This window comes from Taudactylus pleione, unplaced genomic scaffold (assembly GCF_031769625.1).
Source record: "Taudactylus pleione unplaced genomic scaffold, aTauple2 ptg000039l, whole genome shotgun sequence".
Classification (NCBI taxonomy): domain Eukaryota; kingdom Metazoa; phylum Chordata; class Amphibia; order Anura; family Myobatrachidae; genus Taudactylus; species Taudactylus pleione.
The window spans coordinates 2,323,272-2,343,640 of NW_028284441.1; the positions used below are offsets into that span (position 1 = coordinate 2,323,272).

A 20,369-nucleotide genomic window follows, 5' to 3' on the forward strand; every position below is an offset into this window, starting at 1 on the left:
CCCTGTACAGTGCCACTTGTGCCCCCAGTAGTAAGCCCCTTATATAGTGCCCACAGTAGTACTCCCCCTTATGCTGTGCCCCAGTAGTGGTACTCCATATGCAGTGCCCTTTTTATAGTGCCCCCAGTGGTAGTTTCCCCCCCTTGTAGTGCCCCTATTAGTAGTTCCCCCCTTGTAGTGCCCCTAGTAGTAGTCCCCCCTTGTAGTAGTCTCCCTCTTGTTGTGCCCCCAGTGGAGGTCCCCCCCATGCAGTGCCCCCAGTAGTAGTCCCCCCTTGCAGTGCCCCTTGTAGTGTAGTGTAGTGCCCCTTGTAGTGTAGTGCCCCGTGTAGTGCCCCTTTGGTGGGCATGCCGGGGGCATGGCTGCCCAGACGGAGGCGTTCCCATGGGAACGCCTACCGTCTGGGTCCGGCCCCACTGACATCACTAGTGATGTCAGTGGGAGTGATTTTGGCTCTGATAGAGCCAAAATCACTCCAGGGCTTGCCGCAATGAGACCCTACCGCAAGGGTCTCGTCGCAAGCCCGATGGTCGCGATGGTCTTGATTTCCCAGAATCGTACCGTAATTGTGTCCCGAAACTAATTTTTGGGGTGCCCAAATGTCCTGTTTTTGCAGGGCCAGATTGTTAGAGGTGCGCTTGGAATGCTCTGAGCTGCCTCGGACTGAGTCTGCATCGAAGATTCAGTGTCAGACAACCACCGGGCACTAGGACCCAGCAGCTTGCTGGAGATGCGAGTCCGCAACCTCCAAAGGAAGCGTCTGTGCAGGAACTGGGTTAGGAAGCCGCCATCCACAGACAAACCAACAGCATGCACGTCATCTGACAGACCAGGAAGTGCTGGTTTTCAGAGTTAGGTGGCTCTCTCTATAATGATGTATACATCCAGTACAAATACCTTATGCAGGCTGTGGAGCTGGCCTTTCATACACATGCATTCACCAGGACAGTCCCATTTTTCTGGGACTGTTCCACCCGCCGGCCACAGAGTCGCACGGTGGGGGGGGAGTTAGGGGGAGCACAACATCAATTCAGTGTAGGGGGAGCCTGGGGTCAGCTCAGCATCTCAGAGAGTGCTGGGCACACCCCAACAGTGATGTGAATGAGGTGCAATGAGGCTCCGCCCCTTTCACAAATGCTCCACCTATTTCCACTAGACTCCACCCCCTTTTCAGGTGCGCCAATGTTCTGCATCCAGGAAGAGAAAAGTTGGGAGGTATGCAGGTATACATGAACAACAGCATTACTTCAGCACCTTCTATATAGGGATGGCCAAGCAAAGAAAAACCAACCACCACTGCTACAGATGAGCCGAGGTCTGTCCAGTCCTCCTCAGCAGTGCACAGCAACAACAGCCAGCCACTGCACAGAGGAAACTTTTGCCCGCTGACTATTTCTCAGCAACTCCTCTTCTGCGCATGTGCGGCTGTTTGAAAGCAGGAAACCATTGATGGTAGATGGTAGCATTGTTTCTAACCATCGATGGGTCCAGATAAAACACCCATTGATGGCAACCATCTATGGGGAAGGTACCAATGACCATCCTTCTTTTAGAATAATCATGTAACAACAGGGTACTTACTGTAACTATAACACAGAGTGATAATACACAAATACTTCGTAACAGCACCACCAGCTGTCCCTCCAGTGTAATCACTCAACACTATTAAGTCTTAGGGGTATAGTTACTAAAGTGCGGGTTTTTACAAGTAGAGTTGTTGCCCATAGCAACCATTCAGATTCTAGGTATTATCTTTTAGAAGGTGCTAGATAAAAGATAACTAGATTCTGATTGGTTGCTATGGGCAACATCTCTACCTCTACAAATCCGCACTTTAGTAAATATAGTCCTCAGTCTGTTGCAATATCCCAACACCCGGCCATTGGTTCTCCACAATTCATTGATGCTCGGGTTGTTATGTTTTGAGTGTTCATAATCACCTTGTTCACTGATGTAACCAGTGGTGGGAGGATACAGCCAGTGGCAAATGGATCTCACAGTGTTCTGTGCCGTTTGCATTTGCTGACATGTGGTTCTTGATCATCTTAGATGAAGATCCATACGGATGAACCTGTCATTAGACAGTTTGGGGCATATTCAATTGGGTGCGTGAATTGCAAAAATCCGGCACCTGCAAGGTTTTTCCTGTAGGTGCGGGATTTTTGTAATTCAAATAGGTGCGGGGTGTTTTCTTTTTTGACCGTCGGGAGGTTTTTTTCACGCAACCCCAGAGCAAGTGTGATTTTTCCTACAATCTTTATTTTTAGGAAAAATCAGTGGGACTTGCTCTGGGACCCCAGGGGAACCCCCCCTCCCCCCCTTAGGAATAATTAAGCATTTGGAAGTTTCCAATTAGCTTAATTAGTCCTCAATTACTTACCTTCTGCAGCACTGTCTTCTGCATCTTCTTCTGCAACCAGCGTTGGAAGCCGGGTCCTCTGCTGCAGGGTATGTCAGTGTGTGTGTATGAGTGATCTGTGTGTGTCCCCAGCGTCTGTGTGCTCCCCCACGGAATGGGTGCTGGGAGCACTACATCCCCCAGCAGCCCTTTCCCCTCCCACCAGCCCCTGGCGCATCCCAGCAGCCCTCTCTCCAGTAAGAAGATAGAGGGGAGGCCACAGGACAGGTAAGTGCTTTTTGTTTTTTTAAACACGGCTCGGGGTTATCAGAGCTGAAAACCCCGCAACTACTATTTTTGAAATTGGATACTGCGGGTATCGGGAGCGCGCATACCCGCGGTATTCCAAAATTGGGCGCAAGGTTTTCACCTCGCTAAACCTCGCGCCCAATTTAATCTGCCCCTTTATGCCCAGAAGCTGTTCATGGTGGATAGGTGGTGGGAGTAAAGCTGGGAGAGCGCTGATATACTACTCTCTAGTTATTCAGTGCTGCGATGTCTCCCCACACTATCCCTATTCTGAGGATACCTGTCGACATTGTGGTGTTGATATTTTGAATGTCGACATGGTTAGTGTTGACTTTCTAACCAGTTACCAATGTATCAAGCAATTAGGTAACGACATCCTAATATGGCACTATCTATTCTCTGCAATGGGGAGAGGCTTGTGGCACAGGGGCTGGTTAGCAGGTGTGTGAAGTTTGTATGTTACACTAATATTTGGGAGAGTTTTCCCCACAATCCAAAAACATTAAAACATTAATTGGTTTCTGATAAAGAATGAACCCTAGTGCATATGTTCTCTTGATAGGGAATTGTAGTGGATGATGTAAATGAATATTCTCTGTAAAGTATGTAGCTGCTATACAGCATACAGATGGGTCTCACATACAGTATATGAACCATTTATCAGGGCTCTAAGAATTTCCTGTCACAACAACATTAGAAAGCAGGTCGGGTCTGGCCACTTCCTAGCTATTATAAGTGTGGAAGTAAAAGAAGAAATAACTAAATGGTTAATTCCAAACACCCACAGCTACTCTGGCAAAATGATCATTATTAAAGAAAATCCCCAGCAAGACAGCTGAATGCTCTTTCTACTTTATGCTGCTTCTTGGCCACATTTATCTCTGTCCTTCAGTCACCACTGCCCCAAGTCATTTGGGTAGTGCTAAGTTTTGTAATATTCTTTCAATAAACTTTTAAGTTTATGCATTCCTGAAATGCAGGGGCGGTTTTAGGTGTCATTCGCTCTAGGCACAACAATATTGCCTCCCCCAATCTTTTTATTTTCAATATTAGGGTATAAGCACCTTACCCGATTCTTGGAAAAACATCCAGAAGCAGGAGAATGAACCACAGAACTGGCATTACTGCTGGTGTGATTGCCAGGGCTGCCGTGAGCTGAACGGAACTCTGGTACTGGGGGGCATGGCCAAATCATGGAGGTGTGGCCAGCAGCATTACAAAGAGGGACATTGTTGGGCCCCTGTTTGGCATCTCCAACAAAAATCTGAAATGGATAGATCCCCTTCAGTATTTGTACCCTGACATCATCAGTTACTGTCCAACATCATTCCCAACTATCCACATGGACATAGAGGGGGAATATAAACCTGTGGCGAGCAAAGCAGGCAACCGTGCCTGAAGCGTGGGGACAAATTTCTTCTTTTGGTGGCCTTTATGGGCAAGGAACCACCCTCACTTCACGTCACTCCCAGGTACAGGTACTGAAGGGGATCTATACCTTTCCCGAACAATGGCAATTGCAGCAGAATTAGGACCAATGTAGTGTTAAGCCAGACGGGCGGCTGCATCAGTCACAATGGCAAAATTGGTGCAGGACAAAACAGTGATGGTTGCATAGGCTGACCACCTGAAGCATAAAGCTTAATTAGGCAAACCAGATGCCAGCAGTGAACTGACATCACACAGGTAGGAGCATGAGAGGTCCATCCTTCCCCCATTAGTCTCCACTCCTGTACTACCTTTTCCAATCCTCTGCCATGGTTAAGTTTATGTGCCCGTCCGCATCATGTAAAAATTGTAGACAAAGCTGCTGGCTGGGTTCTTTCAACTGCTGAGAAGTCCCAGGTGCTGATTTTTCCGACCAGTCTAGAGTGGGTTTCTGATGTGCCACCCCTAGGCACGTGCAGAGTGTCAAATCCACCACTGCTGTGTGGATTATGATGCATGAAAAGTGAAAACTCATTTAAAAAAAATAATGTGGAGTGCACTGTTCAGTTGATTGGCTGCGCTGAGAGTGTCTGCTTGGCGCACTGCTGTGATAGTAGACTCAAGTTTGCTGGCCAGGTTCCCCACTCAGAGTGACCAACTGCGCCCGAAGCAAAACTGGCAAGTGGTGCAATAATGTCAGCTACTGGGGGCACTATAATGTGGCATATGACCTAATAGGGGCACTACAATGTGGTATATTATGACTTACCGGGGGCACTCCAATGTGCATACTTGCCTACTTTCCTTGTAGGTGCAGGTGATTCCTGATTTTTTGGGCAGTCCCTCGCACCCCTAGAAAAGTGGTCGGATCTCTTGCATCCTGCCCACTTTTTAGTGAAGTGGGCAGGATGGGAATATACTGGGAAACCCCAGTCTGTAGTGAGGGCAGGGCTTAAATACCGCAAAGTGTCATTTTAGCTCTTTCCCCTCCCCACAGACCTGTAATTCACATCACTGCCATGATGGGCGGGGCCTAATGACATAAGCATCAGGCCCCACCCCTTAAAGTGGTATGCTGCATTTCCTCTCTGGACTTCTCCCGATGAGGAAACTTTAAAAAATAGACAAGCATGCTACTGGGGTCAATACAATGTGGCATAATGTAAGCTACTTTGGGCTCTACAATGTGGCATTTTGTGAACTATTGGAGGCTTTACAACAGGGATGAGGAACCTCAGGCCCGTGGACCATATAAGGCCCGTGGAGTCATTTGGCCTGGCCCTCTGAGCTTTTCTCTGCTAGCCTCATAGGCTAGCAGTGTGCCTAGAATGGCACCCTGCAGCCAGAATCTATGCAGCAGTGCCACCAGGAGTGTCCTTAGGATGCTTCAGATGGTCACACCGCTGCCCTTACAGCTCCCCGGAGCATCCTCAGGATGCTCCGGGCATTGCTGTAATCACCGGTAATTGTGGCCCCGCCCCATGTGACGTCACATGGAGGAAGCGTGGCCTGCACCAGGCCCGCAAATAATGTTATATATATATCAAAATGGCCCTCAACAGAAAAAAGGTTCCCCATCCCTGCTCTACAATATGGAATTTTGTGAACTACCACACTATTACAGTGTGCTAGTGCCCACTGAAGGTAGCTGCCTTCACTGCATGTGGCAATTAAATGGCTCTGGAAAGCATGACCAAGTCCATTATGATACACCCTCTATGATGACCCCTCCCTTCGAAACGCCATTGACCCTGATGATAGCCAAAGCGGTTTGCATTGTATTTCACAAATTAACTTCAATATCACCTCGTTAGCAAATAAACTATATATATGTTGTAAGATCAGGTTAAGGAGTGTCGTTTTCTGCATGCAACAACCAATCAGTATCTCACCAATCCAGGGCCTTGGTATAAGTGTCTGCGGCTAGTTTTATTTGTGTAACAAAAATCATAAATATAAATCCTAGCCTGTATGGCTTTAACTAAACAGATGTCTCCCTCTCTAAGGGTGGGAGGTCTTTTGTCCAACTCACACAAAACAGCATTTAAATACAGCACTTGCATAAAGCCATAGCAGTGTCTCTCAACAGATCTGTCAAGCTGGGTATACACTAGACTATTAGGGGTATTCAATATTGGTGCGATAACATCGTTTTTTTGCGTTAATATCGCTGGTTTTAGTTTTACACCGTATTCAATTTCAAAGACTTATCGCAGTTTTGAAAATTCTTTGATAAAAAACGGGGATAACTTTTCACCATTGAATAGGTGTCGAAAAAAAGTGCAGAATTGGGGTTTAGGGGTGCAGGCTTAAAAAAAATAGCCTGCACCCCTGAGATTGACATTTAAAAAACAACTGTGTCAAAAAAAGTAAAAAAAAAAAAATAGGGACACACCAAAAAAATGTATTTAAAAATTGGGGTTCAAAAAAAAAAAAAGGGAAAAAATTGTTAAACAATAGGGAAATAGGTTCAGGGCTATTCTGCATGTATGCGGCAGGTGTTTTCTAGAATAGAATTATAGCGGCAGGTGCACAAATGCAGAATTTTAAAAACTTACTTTAGGGACATAAAAATAGCTAGTACCCATTTTCATGTACCCCAAATTTGATGGGACCACTTAAAAAAAACGAAAAAAAAAACATAAGTGCTCTTCTGCATCACTTCTTCAATGTCGGGAAAAAAACACCTGCTGCGGCTATTTAAATCCCCGACTTTCAATTAAAGGCTAAAACGGGGGTACCCATAGTGTTCCCCCATGTTTTTACAACTTTAGGGGGGTCTTACAATTATTTTAAGGAAAAATTCATAACTTTACGCAAATCCAACTTCGGAGTTTCCCGTTTTCGTTAATTTGATATTGAATACGGGGATAAGCGGGAGCGCGCACCAGACTTAACGCAGAAAAAAACTCCGATATGAAACGTTAACTTCAGCAGTGAAGTTAACATTTCATATTGAATACCCCTCTATATGTCATCTGATCTCGCAGATCGGAGCGGCATATCGGGTACATTGTCTAGTGTGTACCCATGATATACGCGCTCCCGCGGATCGCTAGCAACATCCCCCATTGACCCTGCTGCTGGGCTGACAGGGGATGTCGCTAACTCCCCCCACATTGGACCCATCATCTGCAAGTTTGTATGCACTTGCCACATGCAGGGTCCTGTTGCAGGCGATGTTGTGCTAGATGCACATTGTGCAGTGTGTACCCAGCTTAAGCCTGCTCCCCAGGTAGTTAGAGACTGACTAGAGACGGCCACACCCTTTATTGTTGATATGTGCAATTGGGATGAAACCATAGGAGGTTAAAGATGGCCACACACTAGACCAACTTTCATCCAGCCAGCCAACTAGTTGATTGGTTGGAATGAAAATCTGGTATGCCAGGAGGGCATGGCCTACGGCGCAATTTGTGTGTAGCAGGTGCAGCTGCTTGCCGGGCAGTCATCAAAGTTGTGACTGACACGGCCGGCAGCTACATGCAGGGGACCTGAGCACAGTGCAGTCAGGCTCAGCACTGCGGTGCACTACTGGGTAATACATCCCAGTAGTCTCTGCAGTGGGGTCAGAGGAGCATGTGCTGAGCTCTGTTTGGAGGAGTCAATCACATGCTCCTCTGACCCAGCAGCAGCGCAGATTCATGGGTGTGACTCATTGTGAGGCTGTGACTGATGCTCTGCCAGCTGCCTGAGGATGCTGCTGGTGAGTACACTGTAGCATAATGTGAGGGGGCACTACAGTGTAGCATAATGAATGGGACACTACAGGTGGCATAATGTGTGGGGACTACAGGTGGCATTATGTGTTGGCACTAAAGTGTAGCATAATGTGTGGGCACTACAGGTGGCATAATATGTAATGTGTGGACACTACTGGTGGCATGTGTGGGCACTATAGTGGCATGTGTGGGCACTACAGGCGGCATAATGTATGATGTGGGCACTACTAAAGACATAATATGCAGGCACACTTCAGGCAGCAAGTGTGCACTACAGGCATGATGTGTGGGTACTACAGGCGGCATAACGCGTGGTTACTACAGGTGGCATGTGTGGGCATTACAGGTGGCATAATGTGTGGGCACTAGTGTGGTATGTGGGGGTGCTACAATGTGGTATAATGTGGGGGCACTATAGTGTGGCATAATGTGGGAGCACTACACCGTGGTATATAGTAAATGCAACACACTGTGGCATAATATGGGGTGCACTACGGTGTGGCATAACGTTAGTACATGTGTAATGGTCTCATTTACCCACAACTGACCAGTATTGCAAGGGTTACTGGGTGGCTCACCACTACCTCCCTGACCCCTCCATACTCACCTTGCCTATTTTGTCAGTCCCGGGCCCCACAATTTCTCATGGCAGCCCTGCCAGCCGTGATAAGTGGCAGACCATTTCGTCATGTAATGCAGTGGTATAACAGGTATTTGTAGATAATCACACCTAGCACTGTAATGCTCAGCACAGTAAAGATGGCACAGTGACCAGCCATCTTGGTAAAGGACGCTGGGCTGCTTCAATAAATGAGCTGACAGCGATGAAGCACACTCCTTCCTAACATTTATCAGCCTCTCACAGGTGATCTGACAATCAAGGCTGTTAATCAGCTTCTGTCTACCACACAGGAGCTAAAAGCCTGGGGCATATATATCTCCCTTTGACAATTCCCCCAGTGTTTTTGTCTTGTTGGAAATAATATAAAATTGAGAACAGTCTGCTGAATTGTACATGTTGGCATAAAAAAGATCAGCAACCTTTTCTGAATGTCTGGGACAATATCAGTTGATCCCCTTCTATTGCTACAGCTACATCCCAGGGTGGTTCTAGTCCTTCTGAGTGATGGGGCACGTGAAATTGTGCTCTCTCATACCGTATACAAAGTGTACAAATCCATAACATAGTAAAAACTAATTAGTACATGGATCTCAACTGCTTCATTACAATGTGTGCTGAACCCAATTACTATGTGAAAATGTGCATCAATGAGCAGAGCAGTATCATGCACAACCCAGTTTTGCTTGTCTGGATTATAAACCACTATATAATTTTACGGTTAGAAATGTTGTGATAATAGATTAATAAATGAGTACAAATATTGATGCATATTTAGAAATATATAGTTTTTATTGAGTAAAATGCTATACTGAATACAACAGGCATGTATGTATATATTTATTAAACTCACATAAATTGTATTTGTTAAAGAAATATAAAATGATGAGAGCGAATAAGCTGCAATATTTCACTAAATGATTTTCACTGACAAATACAATAATATTCTCGTGTTTTATGTTTTACGCTGGTAACATAGTATTATGAAATAAGGGAAAATATGGAACAGGTTTTAAATTCAAAAATAGATTTCAATTAGCAGATGTTTTATTTGGGCATTGGTGAGCATGTATATACAGCTATATAATTGTAAGATAAAAGCCACACATGGAATGAGCATTGATGTTAGTAAGACTTTACAGGTTAAATTCACCTTTACAAAATACCGTCCCCCTTTCCTGTATGTAATCATTAGCAGCTAGATACGCTCTGTAGAAGGGTACAGTATATCTAATGCCTTGTTTTTCCTGCAGATTGCGAATTTGACCGTTATCAGAGATCTCTAGCCTACCATTGGGCATATTCAATTAGACGCAAAAAGTCGCGCACTTTTCGCATGTCGGAGTTTTTGCCGTCATCGCTGGTTTTCCATGCGAAAAAGCATCGCGCGCGTCCCCGCTTATATCCGTATTCAATTAGAAATCGGCGAAAACGGCATCCGGCGAAACGCAAACAGGCGAAAGGTGCTGTCAGAATTGGGGAAATCAGCCTGACACCCCCCAAAGGATGCACTGACATTGGGGATCACTATAGATACCCCCGAATAGCCCTGCTGAAGGTATTTGGGGTACTTAAATGATCTCAATAGCTGCTAATTAGCGTCTATGGTGAAGAATAGCATTTAGGAGTTTTTTTGGGTGAAAATAACTAGTCCCAGCAAATTTGGGATACATGAAAATGGGTGCAAGTGAGGTTTTAAAAAATGTGAAAAACGCACCTTCATCAATCACCTGCAATAAAAAACCTCCCCCATACTTGCAGACCCCCCAAAAGTCTATTTCGATAGTTTTTAAGTTTGTACCTCAACTTTGGACTTTTTCGCACTCTTTTTCAATGTCAATTTTGGGGTGTTCTTTTATTTTTTTTCGGATTTTGTATATGCAGTTTACCTTTGGGGACCTGTCCTAAGGATGCAGGGTAGTTTCCCCACCTTTGCACCCCAAAACCGCAATTCTGCACTTTTTTTGACAGCTATTCATAGGTGAAACTTTTCCGGCTGGTACATTGCATTGTGTTTCCGCACCGGCGAAAAGTCGCCACAATTGTATATGGGGATAAATTTCCGCTGGCGAAATGACGTCACCGGCAAAACGTTTTAGTCGAAAACGGCTTTTCGCCGCTAATTGAATACAGCCCCATTTTGGGAAAACTCCAAGCAATTTAGGCATAGGCAAATCTGGTTTGGGTTTTATTTTGCACCTTTATCCCCTAAAAGAGCCACAAGTGTAGACTTTCCTCCTAAAGGGAAGCATCAATTTTTAAATTACAAGACAATGGATCTCATTCAGAGGTGTTCGCAAAAAGCGAGCGCTCGCTCTGAATCAGGGCGGACGCTTTTTTTTTTTTAACCCGGCCTCCTGGACGCTCGCTAAGCTGTGGGTGTCCACCCACAGCTTTTGCGAGCGGCCAGGTGATGGTCGCGATTATCGCGACCAACGGGCTTGCGAGGAGACCCTTGTGGTAGGGTCTCGTCTGCCGCAAGCCCCAGTGAGCTTCCTGCAGGAAACTCACTACTGACATCACGAGTGATGTCAGTAGGGCCGCCCACAAACGGCAGGCGTTACTTCAGGAACGCCTCCGTTTGACCAGCCAACCCCCCCCTCCCCGCCTAGAAAACGGGGCGAGCTGTCGATCAACATCGACAGCCGTCCTGTTTGTAACGAGCCCCGGAGCGAGTGAATTTCTAACTCGCTACAGGGCTTACGTGCGACGTGTGCGCAGTGCCCCACCATCAACCCGCTTGCGAGCGAGTCTGAATGAGGTCCAATGTGTGCTGGAAACATCCTGACGTAGGCTAATGGACCCTATGTTGTACTCCAGAGGTTCTATTTTACCCACCAAGAAATGAAAATACAGAATTTACTGCTCTACTTACTTCCTGTCTTTAAATGGTTTCTTTAAGCTGCGGCTTAGTTACAGAGGCTGTACGGAAGCTCTTGCTAAAGTTTAGATGACTCACCCAAGACCTGATTAGGAGTTTGCTCCTCCTCTCCATTTCCTCTGCCCTTGTTTTGTTTTTTTGTTTATATCTATAAGTCATAAACTAGATGACTGCTACCCTGAATGCTTTTCTTGATGTTATTCATATAACAGGCCAAAAGAGATAGCTGCACTTTAAATGAAGCTAATTGTTCCCATACCACACAGAGTTAGGAAACGGACTTGAAAAACTGGTACTTTGCCTGTAAAGCTACTACTCCTCTCCTCCTGAGTTCTGTGTCTCCCTTTATAGCCGACCATTGTCTAATGACTAATGTCCTTGTACATGTGGTGCGGATTTCCTACACCGATATCAGAGCACAGCACGCCACAGTACACAGTGCAGAGCAGTGTGACGACTATGCCAGCTTGGCAGCGTTTATATCATAATCATGATAAAAAATAACACTGTATGTTTTGTTAGTTAGAACATCTTTAAGCCTGTTAATTGCATTGTTACTTAAACCTGCTAAATCACTAAACTCAAAAAGAAAAAAAAATCTGCTTAAATTGTTTATAGGAGTAACAATCAGCTAATAATCATAAAAATATGGTTTATGATTGTAACATGTATTTTACATGAAGGTATTAAAAAGAGAATAGAATCATATTTTGGACAAAAGTTATGGGGCCCAGGGCCCCGTACATCAGCAATCACAAAGTCAGATTCACTGATTCTGCGTTTTTCCCCTGATTTAAAGATTCTCCAATCCGCTAACATTTTTTTTCCCACAATCATCTGCAAAATGCAGAATGACCCCAAATGATTGCTGATGTATGGGCCCCTTAAGAAGCACATTTGTATATTTTTCGGCTGTTTCTGTCATTTGTATGTACCCAAAAACCTACGCTTGCCACCTGAGTCACATGTTTTTTTTATCCACCGTGTTCAATAACGGAAGGTGTAGGAATGAGTGATAGTGAAACACGTCTATATATATATACATTGATCATCACATTTCAGTTTCAGTTGTACAGACATTTCTGGATGAACTAGAAAAGGTTACAGTTACTCTGAGAAAAATAAGTAAAATACTTCAATACATAACAATTTGGTCATCTCTTATCAATAAAAAGTATCTGTAACTATAATAATTATAGGGGTGTCTCCATGCTCTTCTTTCTTGATCTAAAATAAAAGAGAAAAATGAAATCAATGAATAAGACATAATAAAGTCAGTTTCCATAAGATACCATCTGGGATGTTTTATATTGCATACACCTCCCCAAATAACATGTCATTGCTCGCCTAGGTATTGCTCAATAAGATTACAGGTAGGATGTCAGTTGTGTCCCAATAAAAATAATTTTACTGTATCATGACAATTGTAATTTAACAATGCTTCTGATGTTTTGTAAATGTTATACTGACACTATAGTATGATTAAAATATTTTGGCACGTCAGCGTCTTTTGGATACTCTATGCTCCACTTAGTCCCCGCAAATGATAATAATAATAATTAAATCCACCCTTCATAATATTATGTTTCAGTGCTTTGCGTTGTGAGTTAGCTGTGTACAGTAATCTGCGTCTTGTGTCAATCTGCTGTTAGACACAGTGATGACGCAGACTCTGTGGATGCCCTAGGCAGTGCCCTTCCTCCCCTATTAATAGGTGCAACCACCACGTGCATTGTTCCCTTAAACCCTCAGCGGCACAATCCCAGTGGCACACTGATATGGAGGAACAGCAGCCAGCAGCATCACAGTTCAGAAGCCAGATACTTCTCCTCTGTGCCTGCAGCTGGCGCTATGTGTGAGGACATTAAAGACACTGGATAAATGACATCATGAGAGGAATTCAATTAGAGGCAAAGTTTTCGCCTGTCCGACTGTGCTTCATTTGCCTGTTTCAGAGGTGAATTTATTCCGTGCTTGTCCCCGATTTTCGCCTAATTCAATTGCAAAACAGGCAAAAACGGAAATAGGCGAATGCGGAACAGGCGAAAAGTACTGAAAGAATTGGGGAAATCAGTCTGTACCCCAGAAAAAGATACATTAACATAGGGAATCAATATAGATGTGTACTAATAGCCCTAATAAGACTATTTTGGGTACTTACGTTGTGTAAATTGCTATTAGCGTCTTTGTAAAAGTGGTGAAGAATGGAATAAAGCTGTATTTTTTGGTGAAAATAAGTAGTCCTATCAAATTTGGGGTACTTGAAAATGGGAGCTAGCATGTTTTTATGTCTCTGAAGTGATTGCACCTGCAATCCCAAAAACACCTGACCCATACTTGGGGACCCCCAAGAAGTCTATTTCGCTACTTTTTATGTTTATCCCCCCCACTTTTTAAATTATCACCCCAAAAATGACATGTCTTTTTTTGGGTGTTCTTAGGTTTTTGTTTGTTTTGCAGATTTGTCCTTTGGAGGCTGTCCCAAGGGGTCTGAGTTGTTTCCCCACGTTTGCACCCCATAATAAAGATTTTGGATTTCTTTTCACCAGCTATTGATTGGAGAATCTTTTTTGGAGAATTTTATCCGTTTAAGTGAAATTGTCCTGGAATTGGATTTGGTGAATTTTTTTTAGGCAAAATTTTCTAAAAAAAACCAGGCGAAAATGGCTTTTCATCTCTAATTGAAAATGGCTCTATGTCACACATTCAGTGTTTCAAGTTGCCCTCAGCCAATGGTGCCCTAGGTGACAGGCTAGTTTCGACTAGTGTTAGTATTGGTCCTATCCACGCGATGACAGCAGTGTGCAGGCACCCTCAGACCATTTAAAAATATAGCTTTTACTTATTATAAGCAACCCGTATATTTTGTTACCAGAGACAAGACTTCCTTATTATATATATATATTGCCTAAAACATCTCTTCACCAAACTGAATACACCAGGAGACTGCCTTGTGCTTTGCAGCTTGTCATGAATTATGCAGCCTATTTAGGAATGCTTCATTGCATCTGCTTGCACATGAATATACAGTCAGTTAACAATTTGTGTGCATGACTTCTTATATTTGCTGGTTTATAGAGGAGAGTAAAACTCATTTTCCAGTCACATGGTCAACATTTACCATTCTCGTCATTCATAATGTCGACATTGGAATGTTTGGTTCAATATGCTGAGAGGCACCAATTTCACATCCTCAGAATGTCGAAATGGTCACAGTGCCGACATCTGAAATGTCACTATGTAAAATGTCGACAGTCTCAGAATGCTGACAGGGTTAGGCGAGAGGGTTAGGGTTAGGCTGCGGGAAGGAATCCCGCTTTGTGAAGAGGGATCCTTTCCAATAACTCTGCCCCTGTCGGTCTCCTTCCGCCGGACACTGGGGCTTTGTGCGCCTGTCTGACCCCTAGATCACGCAGGCGCACTAGCACTGCCGAGCGAGACTATGATAAGTAGCAGTGAAAACGTTTGTGGAGACATTGCCGAAGCAATGATGACATACAACCATTTTCTGCAAATGTACTTGTATTATACAGGGCAAAATGATGACATCTGCAAGGGTGACAAGTTTTCCATCATCCAATGGAAAGAACTGGGCTGGTCGGGCGCCGCCCTTCCTGAGGGCCTGATTCAGAGGTGACCGCAGCGGCTGAGGTTATCCAGTCTGCACATGCGTACGAGTCGCACTGCGGATGTGTGCTGATGGTTACCGCCGGGGGATGCAGAACGGATAATGACGTAGAGAGAGGCAATTTCTGTGACTTTTTCCGCAATTGCGCTGACTTCGGTGGCCATGTTCAGACGGACAATCTGAGCATCCATTGGGCTGCTGCAATGTCTGATGGTTAGACCATTGTACGACCGATTAACGCTGCATATATATAAATGCCATCGGCTGCGGCATTAGTGGAGAATAAGTATTTAGGCAAGGGGTTCCTGTTTTACATAAAGGAGCACAGCCTATTCCCAAAAGTGGTCAGGCTGGTCAGAGGTGCCGGAAACCCAGTTGATTATACAGTGTGTTTCCCAAGGCCGTGAAGTAGGTATGCACCTAGAAATGCAGGTGCTGGACATGAACTAGTACAAGTGCCTCTGTGCACATAGAGGAGCATTGCGGGCGTTTACTGTTTGCGGTTGTACATGACCCTTTCCGTATCGGAGGGGAGAGAAATCTCAGCGTCTTCCTAGAGTTTATAAAATGACGACACACACGCCCTTAAGGTGGGTACAAATCAGACGACCCACGATGCGACGGATGATCCAGCTGAGCCACGATGCGACAAACGACATATCATGTGCTCCATACACACTGCGCCATCTGGTGAACGACCGCATGATATGTTGCATCCAAATGCATGGGGCCGTTCATCATATTGTGAATGCGATGAACGACCACGTGGGAGGGCGCAGGGTTCAACATAGTGGGTACACATTTGCCAATGTTGACGATACGTAGATCACCCAAATTTTAGTAATCTGCATAGGATCAGCCCTAAAATCAGGGCTGACCCCATGCAGCTTAAAGTAGGATTAGGAGAAATCCTTATTTCTTACTTACCAACATTCGCCTAGAAGAGCTTATCATAGCAACTCTCGCAGTGAACCACATTGCGACAAATGAACATGCTATCGATCAAATCTCCCATTGGCTTGTGGCAGATGCCGCACTGTAAAGAAACACAATGATACAGCACCTGTGAAATACATTCTGTGATACACATTCTACTGTGTGCAACCATCTAACTGCCAACCATCAGCGGATCTACTGACAAGTAAAATGTGAAAACAAGAAAAGACATGGTGGTAATTCAAGGTATTACGCCATGCTTAGCGGCTTGAGCCACCGTTAACCCTGCGATAACAGAGATGTGTCTGCCAGCAAAAACATGATTAACTGTTGGCTGCTCTGTGTCATCTAAACTAGGTATTTGGTAAAGGGATCACCCACATACACAGGAATTCCTACTGTGCTTGAAATGTAATATGACAAGAGTATAGTATACCGCTCAGTAAATACTACCGACAAGAGATGTATTAATGCAGGCGCCATTTTCCCGTGGCCTCTTCTGTGCCGTGTGTGTAATTGCTGTTCAAGTGGATTAATAGACCCCTTGCCGGCAGAAAACACCAAGAGCTTTTCTCGCCTCCTATTCCGCTTGAACTGTAATGTGATTATTCCGCTTCTGTGTGCGAACCCTAATGACAACTAAAGAGTAATCCCAGTAACAAAAGGAATAGTATGAAACAGTGCTTTGTTTTCATGTCATTCTCATATTGTCTGCGGGTAAATTAACGTTTAGAAAGGTTTTCTGAATTGGGATATATTTCATAAGACAATATTGAACTAAAATACGTTTCCTCTGTACTTGTAGTAGAATAAAAGATCCGACACTTATTGTAAACAATACCTATACCAGAGTTGTGTTACATTACTCTATTCTTATGCTTGAGTTCATTTTTGCTAAGGCGACCATACAGTGTCTGATCCTTTGTGTGGCTGGATCAAGGTCACAGTTAACTATACACACGCACATAATATGTATGTACAAGCATACAATCATTCATACATACATGTGTGTGGCCAAATCTGAATGACCCATGCAGGCAGCACTCAAGCTGAACAGTTGGATCAGATATTAGCGCAACTGGACGATGAGCACATACATAGATGCGCCTTGATCCAACTTGATTTACTCGCTGTGGACATTTGCTAATCCTGATCAGAAGCTGACCTTTATCAGTAGTGTTTTTGGACCCATAAAAACTTAGACTTGTGACCAAGTAGGTATAGAATAGCATAACTGCTGCATAGTGCCATTGTATGCCATTGTCTAGGTGTTTCTGATGCACTTTTGATGCGTTGGGAGACTGTAAACCCAAATTTACCCATACCATAGAACAGAGGTTCCCAAACTCGGTCCTCAAGGCACCCTAACAGTCCAGGTTTTAGAGATATCCATTCTTGACCACAGGTGCCTTAGGGCCTGATTCAGCACGGATCGCAACTAAGGGGGTCATTCAGACCCACTCGTGAGCGCAGGACACTCGCAAGCGGGTCGATGTTCCCCCACTGCGCATGCGCACAACGGAGGGAGCTCCGTCGTGCGCATGCGCGAGACCTGGCGAGCGACGGGCTCTCCATTGCTCCGGGTCTCGCACCAAAGGGGGCGTGCTGTCGATGTTGATTGACAGCACGCCCCCTTTGGTGGGCGTGCCGGGGGCGTGCCTGCCAGACGGAGGCGTTCCCATGGGAACGCCTACCGTCTGAAGCCGGATCCCACTGACATCACTAGTGATGTCAGTGGGAGTGATTTTGGCTCTGATAGAGCCAAAATCACTCCAGGGCTTGCAGCAGCGAGACCCTACCGCAGGGTCTCCGTCGCAAGCCCGATGGTCAAGACCATCGCGACCATCATCATGGACGCTCGCATATGCTGTGGGTGGTCACCCACAGCTATGCGAGCGGCCAGGAGGCAGCTCCATTTTCATGGAGGAGGGCACTGATTCCGAGCGAGCGCTCTGGTTACAGCGTTCGGCTCTGAATCAGGCCCTAAGATCGCACGCAATGAATCTGCGAAAATATGCTAATGTCTGCCACCGCACAGCCAGCATAGAGACGCCTACTACCCCCTTCTTACATCCGTAATACCTCACAGTCCTGCATATACATCATAACATCGGAGAACATCGGCCCCTCACACACAATTACAGCAGGTCTGATCTTGTCTGAGAATTTTCCAGTCTCGTCGCACGCAGTGAGTAGTCAGGCTACGTAGGCAATCGCAGGGGCTAATTTATGCATGCCCATGTAACGCCGTTCCAACGGACAGGCACGCCTGCATTTCTGCAACCACTCCCCCGTCACCACCCCCAAACGCTCATGGCCTGTCACTCATTCTGCGATGGATTCAACAGTGTGTTCATATCGCCATGCACTCGCAGTGCAATCGGCCAGTCTGCGTATGCGGTTGCAATTGCGATCTATGCTGGATCAGGCCCTTTATTAGTACCTCAGTCAATTTGATTTAGCACCCTGTGCTCAACCATGGATATCTGTAAAACCTGAACTGTTGGGGAGCCTTGAGGACTGTGTTTGGGAACCTCTGCTCTCGTGCATACATACAACTTTTTAGTAATTATACATAGTCATTATTTGTAGTATAATTACCTTGAAGCAAAATTCATGACAAGAGATACCAAGATGTTCTAAAGTGATCTTTGCGCAATCTTTGATTTCACGGCCACAGTAAGTACAGGGACCTTCATCAGATCTATTAACAAATGGAATAAAATAGTTATTTAAGTATATAATAAACTGTTAAAAAATAGGCAAAGTAATTTATGAACTGCAAACTTGCAGACTCCAATGGAACTTTGTGTGTAATGACACCTAGGTTTTGGATTGGTGGATGCTCTAGAAAAATTACATTAAAGTTCAATTTACTTGTCCATTAGGAAATCCCTCCTGTATTCATTTAAGCATCTGTATGTTTCTCCTAAAATGTGGGTTATTTTAGCATCACACACTGTATGTCCAACTACATAAGAGCATTTGCACTTTTTTTTGTTCAAAAATGACCTTTCAATGATACATACAGTCAGGTCCATAAATATTGGGACATTGACAGAATTTTCATATTTTGGCCTCTATTCACCACCACAATGGCTTTGAAATGAAACAAACAAGATGTGATTTAACTGCAGACTTTCAGATTTAATTTGAGGGTAATTACATCCAAATCAGGTGAAGGGTGTAGGAATTACAACAGTTTCTATATGTGCCTCCCACTTTTTAAGGGGCCAAAAGTAATGGGACAAACTAAACAATCCTAAATCTAACTCACTTTTTAATACTTTGTTGCAAATCCTTTGCAGGCAATTACAGCCTGAAGTCTGGAATGCATAGACATCACCAGACGCTGGGTTTCATCCCTGGTGCTGCCCTGCCAGGCCTCTACTGCAAATGTCTTCAGTTCCTGCTTGTTCTTGGGGCATTTTCCCTTCAGTTTTGTCTTCATCAAGTGAAATGCATGCTCAATCGGATTCAGGTCAGGGGATTGACTTGGCCATTGCATAACATTCCACTTTTTAGCCTTAAAAAACTCTTTGGTTGCTTTTGCAGTATGCTTCGGGTCATTGTCCATCTGCACTGTGAAGCGCTGTCCAATGAGTTCTGAAGCATTTGACTGAATATGAGCATATAATATTGCCCGAAACACTTCAGAATTCATTCTGCTGCTTTTGTCAGCAGTCACATCATCAATAAATACAAGGGGACCAGTTCCATTGGCAGCCATACATGCCCACGCCATGACGCTACCACCACCATGCTTCACTGATGAGGTGGTATGTTTTGGATCATGAGCAGTTCCTTTCCTTCTCTTCTCTTCCCATCACTCTGTATCAAGTTGATCTTTGTCTCATCTGTCAATAGGATGTTGTTCCAGAACTGTAATGGCTTTTTTAGATGTTGTTTGGCAAACTCTAATCTGGTCTTCCTGTTTTTGTGGCTCATCAATGGTTTGCATCTTGTGGTGAACCCTCTATATTCACTCTTGTGAAGTCTTCTCTTGATTGTTGACATTGACACATATACATCTACCTCCTGGAGAGTGTTCCTGATTTGGCCAACTGTTGTGAAGGGGTTTTTCTTCACCAGGGAAATAATTCTTTTGTCATCCACCACAGTTGTTTTCCGTGGTCTTCTGGGTCTTTTGGTGTTGCTAAGCTCTCCGTTGCATTCTTTCTTTTTAAGAATGTTCCAAACAGTTGATTTGGCCACACCTAATGTTTTTGCTATCTCTCTGATGGGTTTGTTTTGATTTTTCAGCCTAATGATGGCTTGCTTCACTGATAGTGACAGCTCTTTGGATCTCATATTGAGAGTTGACAGCAACTGATTCCAAATGCAAATGTCACACCTAGAATCAACTCCAGACCTTTTACCTGCTTAATTGATAACGAAATAACGAGGGAATAGCCCACACCTGTCTATGAAATAGCTTTTGAGTTGATAGTCCCATTACTCTTGGCCCCTTAAAAAGTGGGAGGCACATATTGAAACTGTTGTAATTC

The 20,369-nt window shown here is 44.5% G+C and overlaps 1 protein-coding gene across 5 annotated transcripts in view; it reads right to left on the minus strand.

The window, feature by feature from the left end:
* Nucleotides 1–9,185: 9,185 nt before the first annotated feature.
* The window catches only part of ZNF185 (zinc finger protein 185 with LIM domain), a 215,351-nt gene continuing 204,167 nt past the window's right edge, over nucleotides 9,186–20,369 (minus strand). For all 5 annotated transcript variants that reach the window (XM_088452925.1, XM_088452938.1, XM_088452932.1 and 2 more), the window contains 3 exons: nucleotides 18,463–18,565; nucleotides 15,853–15,961; nucleotides 9,186–12,524 (listed from right to left, as the gene is read on the minus strand). In XM_088452925.1, the coding sequence (XP_088309051.1) occupies nucleotides 15,863–15,961; nucleotides 18,463–18,565 (202 nt within the window). In that variant the 3' untranslated portion in view covers nucleotides 9,186–12,524; nucleotides 15,853–15,862. The remainder of the gene's footprint in view (nucleotides 12,525–15,852; nucleotides 15,962–18,462; nucleotides 18,566–20,369) is intronic.